Here is an 11,983-nt window from a genome sequence, read left to right as displayed (position 1 = left end):
AGGATGAGTCAGGAGAACTACATTTAAAGAGCGAAGCAAAAGCTCTAAAATAACAGCAATTATTCTTTTCACCATTTTCGTTTCCTCTTTGTTGTAAGTTCGAGGTTAGGAGTGTTGGTATTTGTTTTTTTATTCTTCTCTTACACATTTGTACATCTTGTAGAAAGAATTATCATGATTACATACCCCGGTTTCACCAGCCACAAGGGAAAATACCATTTTAGGAAAGAAAGCGAAAGGGATACCCTAATAAATATTTTAGTGAGCTTGTTGCCTAGATTTTTTGTACTATTTTGATGTTTTATAAATATTGGATTGACACCGCATTTTTTCCAGGCATTTGAAATGTTTTATAAATATTGGTTTGACACCACATATTTTCCAAGCATTTAAAACTCTTTCTCAGCCTTGAGGAATTAAACCAATTTGCTCTTTGACTTGGGTTAAGCGGCACCGAAGGCATTTTAGCAGTTCAGATCCTTGCTGCTACTGCTAGCCCTAGGTTGTCGACCCCAAACATTTATATTGGCAATCGAAGGGTAGAATTGAGATTATGGCTCAATGAGGGATTGGGGACGTGATATTTTCATGTGAGAATGGTTGTATCAGTATGAGTATGGCCCTATATATGGACGTTTGCCAAACATCACCAGAGGGCAAAGCATCCAAAATGCCCAGAACAACCCATCGAGAGGAGCGATACTATAACAATAATAAGAGACAACTAAGATCTGTTGTTATGATTTCTTCCCCACCCCTCAGTATAACGTGGCCCACCCAACAAGAACAACCTTAGGGAAAGCAGAGCCTCTGCATGAACCTTGCTCTTCTTAGGGACCTGGTGAAAGATCCTTATGGAGATAAAAACCAAAATATTTATGAAAACAAAGTTTTGTCAGTACAGAACGAGAACAAAACCAATGCATCTCCGGCCGCTTTATTTCTTTCTAGAAAATTTTCCTCTCGGAAAGACATTCTTTCAACTCATTATGTATCAATTCAATTGACCAACCTCATAATATTATGACCATAAACATACGTTAGATCCAACAAATGAAGATACTAAATACTAAGAGCCTGTTTGGTTTAGGCCAATTGTGAGTGATATCATTGAAAACTCATAACTCAATGATGAAAAAACGTGAGACCTACATAAATTTTTTTGTTTGGCTTGATTTCCTAATCTTGATTTCATCACTCAAACTCAAAAATTTTGAGTGAGAGTGATGAAAACCGAAAACACCAAATTGATGTTTTCAGTTTCTAAGATACATAACTCAATGGCACAATGGTAAATTTTCGGACTCTGTGGGGCCCATAGGCTTTTGTGTTGTCTTGTCCGTTTAGAGCTATTGGGTATTACCATTGCAAACAACCACAGCACCACCACAACAAACCCAACACCGCCACAACACCACCACAACAAAACACCACCAAAACACAAACTCAGCCCCACCCAGCACCGCCACAGCAACCCATCGCAACAAATCACCACCAAAACACCAACTAAAACCCAAAAACCCAATCAAACCCGATCTCCACTATGACCAATAACCCGATCTCCACCACTGAAACAACCTACCACTTTAAACCCAATAACCACCAATTCAAACCAACTAAAAACAGCTGAGAAAGAAACAGAGAAGAGAGGAAAAAAAAATCAAATACAGATTGAAGAGGGGAGATACAGAGAAACCACCACAAGCAACCACTGTCACCATCATGAGCAACCACCACGAGCCACTGTGAGATCAGTTCAAGCTTAGCCCAAATTGGTTCACCTCTGTGTCTAATTTCTTGATTTGGGTCTTCGATCTAAGGATTTTGAATTTAGGTTTGCTATGTTTATGGTTTGGGTTTGCTATGCTTTCTTTTGGATTTTTTTTTGTGTGGCATCAGAGAGAGCAAGACCAGATCGTCACCATCAGTGAGAGACCAAGACTAGTTTGGGTTTGCTATGTCGTGCTTCTGTGTTGATAGGGGAGGCGAGGGAAGAAAAGAAAAAAGAGGGGTGTGGGGAAAAAAGCTCAATCTAACGTAGTGGGTCTAGGGCCTCATTTGAGGATGACTGTGCGTTTGAAGAGAAGAAATTGGTAGGGACAAAGTCCATCTGGAAGGAGAAGGGATGGGTACAATCCGAAGAGGTTGTCATCTGTCCAAAGAGGTCCTACTCCTCGGATACGAATAGTATTGATTAATCAAACGTGTAAAAGATCCGAATGATCTTCCTAGCATCCCTACTGATCAAGATAAACTTTGAATATATCTAGAGACGATAAGAATGAGGAAATATCTAAAGGAAAAGCTGCTATCACCGTATTAAATGTACTGCAGCAACTTTTCTGACCGCATTTATGTGGAGAAGACCCCCGAACAAGGTAACCTCATCTACCGCCACTCACAAAAAGTTTAGGAAGATACATGACATGACATGCACTCATGACATGACATGCACTCAAGTATGAGCCTAAATAAAGAACAAGTGGACGATATAGATGGGAGGAGAGAAGGCTATATAAAGAAGAAGGGCTCCTAAAATAAGAGGAAGGGAAATTGTAACCCTAAGAACTGTAACCTGTATTCAATTTATGATAAGTCTATTCGAACTTGAACATACTTAGTCTTTACGTGTACTCTTATGCTAGTTTATACTGGTATGTTATGATCATCCGTTGTAAGCTCCATAGTTAACCTAACTCTATCATCCACGCTTTACAAATTTATTGTTTTTGAACTTGGGCCACAAATCCTAACCCTACAAGAGATTTTCAGATGGAATGAATCAAAGGAGAGGAAAAAAAGAAAAGAACTTGGACAGGCGAGTAGGAAACGGATTCACCACTGTGTATAGTCATTGGGTGAGGTCCACAACTTTAGCAAGAAGTTTACTTAAAAAGATGAGTAATGTGGTTGGGTTTTTAAACCAAACAAGAGTTTTGGAATTTTTTAGTGAAAACGAGTTTTGAGAACCGAGTGATAAGTTTTGAGTTTTAGTTATGAGTAGGGGTGTCCAAACAAAACCGGGACCCGACCCACCCGGCCAAACCGTCCGATCCGGTCCGATAACCGGCCGACCCGACGCCGGTGACGGGTCGGCGGCGGATCGTTGTTCTCTGAACCCGAAAACGTCGGGTCGGTTGGCGGGTTTGAGGCTGAGAAACCGATTTCAACCGACCCGACTGTATACTGCCCGGAAACGTCGATTTTCTGTCTGATCTGAGGAGATCCATTCGAGTTCAGGCGAGATCTCGAAGAGATTCGGCCTGATCTCTTCGAGATATGCCGAGATCTCATCGAGATCCTACTAGATCTCACCGAGATCGACTTGATCTCTTCGAGATCCGTTGAGACCTTGCCAAGATCCGGTCAGGTCTCGCCAAATCCGGCGGCTTTTGGCAAAATCCGGCAGTTTTTCTCACAACCCGAAACCGACCGAGGACCGATCCGTACCCGATGAAAATCCGACCACCCGAACCGACTCCGTTCGCCGGTCGGCGGCGGGTCTATGCCTGGAAAATCCGAAGTGATCGGGTCGGTTCCGGGTTGGGCACAAACCCGACCCGGACCGACCCGTGGACAGCCCTAGTTATGAGTTTTGAAAACTGAGTTAAAAAAATTGAGTTATGGAGAAACCAAACGGGCCCTAAATATTCAATTCAGACATGACATGACATATCAATGGTTTCTGACTTCACCCTGCATCCATTATCAGGAAAGTAAAGCTGGCTCAAGTACCATTAGCAAATAACATCCTAAAATTCCATCATTTACAGCAAATAAATAATATACAAGTAATTAATAACACATGCAGACAGATAGATGGCAAACGCGTTAATATATAAATTTGTGAAGAAAACCAAGACTAGAGAATGAAGAATCATCCAGCAGCTTCACTTACGCTACACATATCCTGTGATGAAAATTCACTGCATGCACTATCTAAGCATTAAGCCGAAAACAGAAGTCACCAACGAAATAACCAAATTTGTACAGCTGACAGCTAAAATTGACTACTATTAATATATTTAATTCCACAGAACAGTTCTTCGGCTTGAAAACTCTCAAATGTGCTTAGCTCCAGCATGATAGTTATCCAGGTCATCATTAAGTTCATCCACAGACATCTCAACTGCTTGATTCTTTTCACGACCCCGACCCTGGCCCTGGCCCTGGACCTGGCCCCTACCTCGTCCTTGACCTTGACCTTGACCTCGGCCCCGACCCCGACCCCGTGCACGGCCACCCCTTGCACCCCCACGTCGGCTTTGACTACAAGAAGTTCCAGAAATATGTAAAAAGTCAGTTGCAAGTGACTAAACCAAATGCTGAAAAATGGCAGCCAATAACTGTAATGCCAAGAAATGCAAAGACATGGAAAATGAAACCAAATTTAGATGTTATTCCATGACAGGAATCTCAATGGTGAATATTTTCTTTTATGCAGTTTGGCATAACAGAACTTCCACCTTGCGCACACAAATAGGATCTAAGCTTACTTAAGTTCTAATCTTCATACCAACAAGAAGACAAAAGTCCAACTAGAAAATGACATCCAAAATTCCACACTGTAGAACAGCTTTCACAATCTCTTTTTCAGATATGACTAAAAATAAATTACCACAAAAGTATCTGGTAGAAACTGTTCAAGCAAGCATCCACCAGGATGCTGATAAGGACTATAACAGTGGACCCATCTAACTGCTCAACAAGGTCCCATATCCTAAATGTAATGAAACTGTTTCAAAAATTAAAAAAAGCTTAAACCAGGCTTGAGAGCCAGTTTGAACTTTGAGATCAGCCAAACATAGGTAAAACATGGCTTATGACACTTATTCCAATTTGCACAATGTAAACAAAACATAAGGTACACTAGACGGACTTTAATTAAATAATAATTAGGTACAGAATGGTCAATTAAGTCAGAGATTTACCCAGAGCCACGCTTAACTGCAGCAGAGCCTTCAATTGGACCCACCCTAGGCCTGCATAAATTGAAGCTTCAGTAAACAACTTGCAACAGTCTTAGTAAATAAAATATATATGGAAAAATAACTGTAGACTCTAGTTTTATAGCTTTGCAAATATTTATCCATCATGGCTGACTTGACAAGAATAGCACATCAAGTGCATATCACCCATGTGTGTACAATACAACACGAACACAACCTTTTTGTGTATTAATATGGGGGTGGGGGTATGAAACCAAAGTAGATCTGTTTAAACTAATTCAGAATTCTTTCAAAAAATATCTCAGTTTTATACCAAAATGATCACCAGACTGCAAGCACTATTTATATCTAAAATGAAAATATTTTCAAGAGCCAATGAGCTCTAGCTCCAAATGGCACTCCTCCCGCAAGAATGCGTGGAAGGTAAGGTCAAGAGTTCAAAACCCACTGGGTGGGTGTAACTCACCAATTGCACACACATAGCAAATCATTGAATATTTGATAACCCTACACAGTTAAAACTTAAAACTACTTTGGGGGGGGGGGGGGGGGTGATCGTCTTAATGTGTAACGTTGTTAGAAAATATATGAATAACTTGGTTCCTTAGTGAATCTTGTAGTGAAGGGAAGAATTGAAGAATATGAAATAATTTGGGCATTGTATTGATATTCTAACTTAATTAGAGAAGTTTTTCCTATGACTCTGAATTTAGTTGTCTTAGAGCCGCTTATGTGTGGGCTTCATCTTTCTCTCCTAGTCAAAATTTCTAAAATCTGTCTCCAAATTAGGAGAAATTATAAGGTCCACATGGTGGACAAGTGACGTGGTCTACCATTTCATTAAAAGTCTCACACCTGTTTAAAATTGCTGAGTTAGAAATTTTTTTAAATAGAAACTGATTACTTACTCAGCAATTTCAAACAAGTGGGAGTCCTTTAGTGGAATGGTAGACAAGTGACATGGTCCACCAGAGGACTGTATAATTTCTCCCAAATTAGGGCCTCTAATCCAATTAGACCACAAAAGACTCCAAAAGCCTTCAAAGGCATACTCTTTATAAAGTTTATTANAATTTTTTTAAATAGAAACTGATTACTTACTCAGCAATTTCAAACAAGTGGGAGTCCTTTAGTGGAATGGTAGACAAGTGACATGGTCCACCAGAGGACTGTATAATTTCTCCCAAATTAGGGCCTCTAATCCAATTAGACCACAAAAGACTCCAAAAGCCTTCAAAGGCATACTCTTTATAAAGTTTATTTGAGTTGAATTAGCAAAAGCATTAGTCTTTGGGTTCATTATGCACATGGTTGCCAAAAAAAAATATAATAAAATCAATACAATGCCCAAAGGCTCATTTCACACATATTTGCATTTTAGGCATTATTATCTCTTGGTCTGATTTGAGTATTTGGAATGATTGATGCTCCCTCTCTGATGCCTTCAATTTTTATATGATTCTATTACACGAGTTTCATGAGGTTATGCCTTACTGTAAAAGTCATCAGCACGAACCATGATACATTCCGAGGTGCTTAGCTAATAGTTGGTAAGCTATCATACTACGATGGTCCTTAAGTACATGCATAATGTGTCCTCAGTATCATAGATTTATAGTTCTTTTTAATTTCTATAGTATATGGCCTGTTGGATTAGCTTTACTATGGCATTTTTGATATGTTTATTGCCATTTGTCATTGTTGTTGGTATAAAAATGCATTCTTGTGCTTTATGTGTTTTGCAATGCCATTCATAGTTACATGCTATATATTTATCAGCTGTGATGAACTGGCATAAAGTTGGATTGTTGTTTATGGAATGCAGCTTTGGTGTTTTTATTTTGTTGATTTGTCATATATTATTATTATTTTCTTCTGTTCCATGGTTGATTAAAGTAGAATTTGTTAGCTTGATAACATACTTTGGTGGTTATACTCCAGTGAGTAAAGTGTAATCTATGGTACTTGGTTACAGGGTTCAGCTGAAGTTGTGTATACCAGAAGAAGTGATGCCTTTGCGGCTCTTAAGCGGTATAATAATGTTCTCTTGGATGGAAGGCCCATGAGGATTGAAATTGTTGGTGCCAATTCAGATGTGCCTGTTTCAGCTCGTGTGAATGTTACTGGAGTAAATGGAAGGAGGAAGAGGACAGTTGTTATGACGTATGTGATCATATCCCTCTCTATGCTTGAATACAAATGAGGGAAGAGTTATTTATTTATTTTTTGGTTGGAGTTAAAAATGACAAAATGACAGAAGAGTTAAATGATTGAAATTGTATGACCACCAGTGTGCTAAATACATTTGTTGTAGGGTCTGCTTGAATTTTTTGCTTGGTGAAACCTGCAGCGATGTAATTTTTCCTAAGTTTGATGAGTTCATATTGTGGTTGAATCTATTAAATGATTCGAATTATACAAGATGTCAATAAGTTTTATGTCTATTTGCATTTTCTTGTTGGACGGTTTCTTAGAATTATCTGTGGATAATTTGTTTCAATAATGTTTCTTTAATGCTTGGATTTACATTTTACAGTCATGAATCTTCCATTTAGACATTTTAAAAAAAATATCTTTTTTTATCCTTCTAATAAGATGAGCAAGGAAGAAAAAAAAAAAAAAAAGCTTATACAGAAGGGAGCATCAATACTACTTCCATCAGAATAGGCACGAGAGCCAAATCTTTTAGATAATATTTTATCCAGACACAACTTCCTTTGAACTAGCAGATGACAATGTAGAATGAAAATAATATTTTACGCAAGCTTCTTTTTTAGAACTAGTTGATGACAATAAGCTTCTAAAAAGAGTTCTCGTGAGAGAGTAACAATGTAATATAGAAGTAATTGATGACAATAAGCTAATTATTTTTTATTGGTAAGTTACACACACACAATGGAACCTGAACCCACAGCCTCAACCTCCACCTAGCCCTTATAAGGGGAGGAGCTTCCAGTTTATGACAATAAGTTTCTCATAGAGACATTAGCAACATTAATCACTTATCATTTTTTTAAGGTCACACGAATATTCTAACCACACAAAAAATTGATTCCAAATGACTTTCCAATATTAGTTAACGTGTCAAAATTATAAATTGATGGGTGATGCAATCCGCAAAATAGCCAAAAAAATGAATGCAAAGAGAATATCTATCTGCTAGAGAGTAAAGGGTAATTCTGCTTAAAATATTATATAATATATAAATTAATACACTATAGGCACTAAGTATAGCCACTACAACGGCGTCAGATGATCTAGGAAAGACATCAAACCTAACTTGAAAATAAAATTGGCATTAAATAATAATAGAAGTTACAAGTACTAAACATAAATACTTACACTTTGGCGACCATTTTTGTCATAATGAACTGCATATCTTTTCAGGTCCCCAATCTCGGCAAAGAGTTCCTGAGTTGCACATTAAGCTTCAAGTGAACTTCAAGAAAAATCCTCTACAGAAAGCACTTAAGATGAAAACATATGGCTTGAATCATACCCTTATATCTTCATTAGTCACTCCAGAATCCAAGTTGGAAACATATAACTTTGTGCCAATTTCTATCCCTGGTATCCCTGCAGCTCTAAGGCTCTCTTCAAACAAATCATGCTGCCATGGGAAATTCCTGGTTCTGCGGACAGACTGATGAAAGCACACAAAAAGATCCAGATAATGAAAAGGACACATCAGCTTATGACCAGATAATGCATAATTTCACCATTCTTCTAGATCATAGGAAATGAGCAAAATTCCCATAAAACATAAAAGAAACTGCTAAGAGAGTAGCATCGAGTCTTAGAAACATGCTCAAACAATCCATTAATCAGAAATCTGTAAATTAAGCTAATGATTGGTAGATAGGAGTAAGGATTTGACCCACTGCATGTAAACCGGTGCAGAGATAAGATTGAGAGCTCCAGTTCTCAAGTTGAGCGAAGGAAGTTCCTTTGCAAAAACACCATGAACTGGATACGAACTGAAATCTTGCACCAAAGAATTCCCCACATTGCAAGAGGATCCATCACAGACTACCGGTCAAAAGAACCAGTCATCAAACACTAAAGTGATTGGAACTATATAGTATGAGTTATAGATGTTTCTAGAATCAACCCCACTAATTGTTTAGTAGTTTTATGCTACTGGTGAGAGCTCCATGTCAAAATTTCACCTAAAGCAAGCTCCTTTGCTTACATTTCTAGGAAGTAGCTTTATAGCTTATTGACACCACCAAAAAGCTTCCGAATATAATGAACGTGATCTGTTGCAAAGCCCCCAAAGCATAACCCCAAAAACCCCACAAGTACAAATAAATTGAAGAGATAATGGTACAAACGCAACTGCAGCGCAAGCACTTTAGTGGCTGAGTCATAATGAGCTTCTCCATGAATAATTGTTTTTGAGTCTAATTCTGAATTAGATGACCTCTTGTATTTGGATTGTTTAAGCATGTCAGATTCTCAAGCATATGTATAGACATCCACAGTTTTGAGCTTGCCTTGGCAATGGCGTATGGTGATGGCCGAGGATTCACTGCAAGAGGACCTCTACGAAATGGCCCAGGCATTCTTCCACCACCAGGGGCCCTGCCTGGTCCACGGCCACGGCGAACTCTACCTCGCCCTCTAACTCTCTCACGGGAACCTCTATTTTTAATAAGATCATCAAGTGACATATCCAATGCAGTAGCCATTAAATCAGTAGCCAAAGTATTAGTCTTCGAGAGAGAAATGTGAACCTGTAAAAGGAAAGAAATGAAGAATAATTATTAATAATGTTACTATAAAAACTTAGGCATGTGAGGGTTGAAGTTTAATATGTGTATATACTGCCAAGACACAGAAAACGAAGGCAACAACACGAATCACTTCACTATTTCATTACATAAAATCCAACATTAATTATTTGCACACCACGAATATGAAAGCATCACAGTAACAGATCAGCGTGAACAGGGCAGACCAATATCGGCACTGATTCACATGCCTGTTAAAGACTATTTATGACCCACCCACTTGGGTATGCATGTGTAAGTATGACATCTGAACCAAGAACAGAGTGAAACAATTGGCGAAAGGGATCGAGTGTATCCCTAGGGATCTATCCCATGTTCAGTATTAACCACAGTAGATCATACATCCAAAACTATGACTCTATGGATGGAATCCCAACCATATAGGGTAGGTTATTCCAGCTTCTTAGTGAGTCCACCCCTCATTCCAGGTCAACTATCTCAACAAAACCTAATGAATATATCAAATTCTAAAACCAAAACATTACCATAGTCCCAACTGGTCCCATAAACGCACAATACACAGTTTAGTTGCAAACAGAGTGTAATAAACCATTTAAAAACAAAAACCCAATAAAATTTTTTCTCAGTTGAGTCTAATTTTACAAATTTTGAAAATCAAAACAACATTAAAAATAATAATAATAATAAAGCACATTAAGATCCATGTAACAGACAAAAAAGCAATTGAAAGATCTAAACTTATAAGTATGTATATTATAACTAAAACCCAAAGAGACAACAAAAGCAGGTGTAGGTATATAAGAGAGCGAATCAGATCAAACATGTATTTTCTATGTTTGCTTACTTTGAGATTTGAATTCCAAGACTGAAACTTAAAATCCAGAACTCCAACAACAAAAACCTCTCTATCTAACAGATCAGAAAGCTCGCACTAACAAATAAACACAGAGAGTGGAAAGTACCTGAAGATTATCAGGTAGAAAGCGTGGACGAAGACGAAGAAAAAGTCAAGGAATTGTTAGGGTTTTAGAGAGAGAGGCCAAAGCGAGTGAGATTTGGAAAAGGGGGGAATTTTTTTTTTTTTTTTTTTTAGGGTTATGAAGGGGGCGGAGATGAGAGATCCATGAAGATGAAGATGAAGATGAAGATGATTTATATTTGTGTTGTGTGGGGTTTTTTTAGGGTTTCTTTACTTTCGCAGAAGGACACAGGAAAAGCAAAAGCAAAAGAGAGCTTTTTTTTTATAGGATGAATGATGAGTAGTATTAAACTTTTGGCTATATGACGCGCTTACTTCCCTCCCACACGGGGTTTTCTATTTTCTTTTTTCTTTTTTTGATAAAACTTTTTGCTATAAGACGCGCGTACTTCCTTCCACACGGGGTTTTCCATTTTCTTTTTTCTTTTTTTGATACAACATGGGGTTTTCTATTTTCACTTCCTATATAATTATAATAATCTCCTCTCTCTCTCTCTCTCTCTCAATAATATTTTCTTTTTTATCACTTCCATTCCATGACTATCCCTTTTTATTTTGGCTAAATTAATATATTTTTTTTGTATCAAAAAAAATTAATATTTTTTTTGTGTCTGTACATTTGTTTATAAAAATAAAAATAAAATTTATATATTACGGGTCTATTTGGGATTCACTTATTTTGTTAAAACTGAAAACTTTTTTGCTGAAAATACTGTAGATAAAAGATAAATGTTAGTTAAAATAGAATAGTGAGACTCATGAATAGTGATAGTGTAAAGGAAATATGCTAAGTTTTATCTCGTCCATATCAATATGGGCCGTCCATGACAAAATGTAAAGAATGGGATAAGGGGCTCTTGCGCTCGTCCCTTCTATGCTCGTCCCTAAAGCAAACATCGTCTGTCCTTAGTAATGGACGGACGAGGTTATTGGACCTTGGACTTTTGATGACTTAAGTTCCTCTAAACGTAAAGGATGGGTTGCGTCGTTACGAACCAAACCCTCCATTAACCGTTATAGAGTACAAGTCCTAATGAGATAACTCCCATGACAGTTATGGAAGTTATCTTATTGTCTTCTGAATTCCTCAATAACAGGAACAGTTGTTAAATGAGTAACCGTTCCATGAATACTATATAAGCATTCCTAAATGAAGAAGTAAGGTATGAGAAACATTTTTTTACAAAAGATAAAGAAGTTTAGAAATACTTTCTTTTGGCCTGTAATAACGACTGACTTTACAATCGAAGGATTCTGGGCTGGCCTTCACCAGTCTCCTCTGATTCTACATTTGTTTTTTC

The 11,983-nt window shown here is 37.7% G+C and overlaps 1 protein-coding gene across 1 annotated transcript; it reads right to left on the bottom strand.

Moving 5' to 3' along the window:
- Window positions 1-3,818: 3,818 nt before the first annotated feature.
- Window positions 3,819-10,984, bottom strand: LOC112027603 (THO complex subunit 4D). Its single transcript, XM_065780187.1, has 7 exons — window positions 10,666-10,984; window positions 9,446-9,685; window positions 8,449-8,592; window positions 8,275-8,360; window positions 6,948-7,137; window positions 4,932-4,999; window positions 3,819-4,269 (listed from the first exon to the last, which is right to left on the bottom strand). The coding sequence occupies exons 2-7, from the start codon at window positions 9,638-9,640 to the stop codon at window positions 4,062-4,064; spliced, it is 891 nt and encodes a 296-aa protein (XP_065636259.1). The 5' UTR covers window positions 9,641-9,685; window positions 10,666-10,984; the 3' UTR covers window positions 3,819-4,061.
- Window positions 10,985-11,983: the final 999 nt, after the last annotated feature.

This window comes from Quercus suber, unplaced genomic scaffold, assembly GCF_002906115.3.
Source record: "Quercus suber isolate HL8 unplaced genomic scaffold, Cork oak 2.0 scaffold_227, whole genome shotgun sequence".
In the NCBI taxonomy this organism is placed as follows: Eukaryota; Viridiplantae; Streptophyta; class Magnoliopsida; order Fagales; family Fagaceae; genus Quercus; species Quercus suber.
This window is presented reverse-complemented; position numbering and strand designations above follow the sequence as displayed.

What these genes read in the sequence shown, in the direction of transcription:
- LOC112027603 (XM_065780187.1), bottom strand. Translation starts at nt 9,640, where the DNA reads ATGGCTACTGCATTGGATATGTCACTTGATGATCTTATTAAAAATAGA. An exon ending in TGACTAATGAAGATATAAGG is followed by an intron (nt 8,361 to 8,448) that starts GTATGATTCAAG and finishes TGTGCAACTCAG; the next exon opens with GAACTCTTTGCCGAGATTGG. An exon ending in GCAGTTAAGCGTGGCTCTGG is followed by an intron (nt 4,270 to 4,931) that starts GTAAATCTCTGA and finishes AACTTCTTGTAG; the next exon opens with TCAAAGCCGACGTGGGGGTG.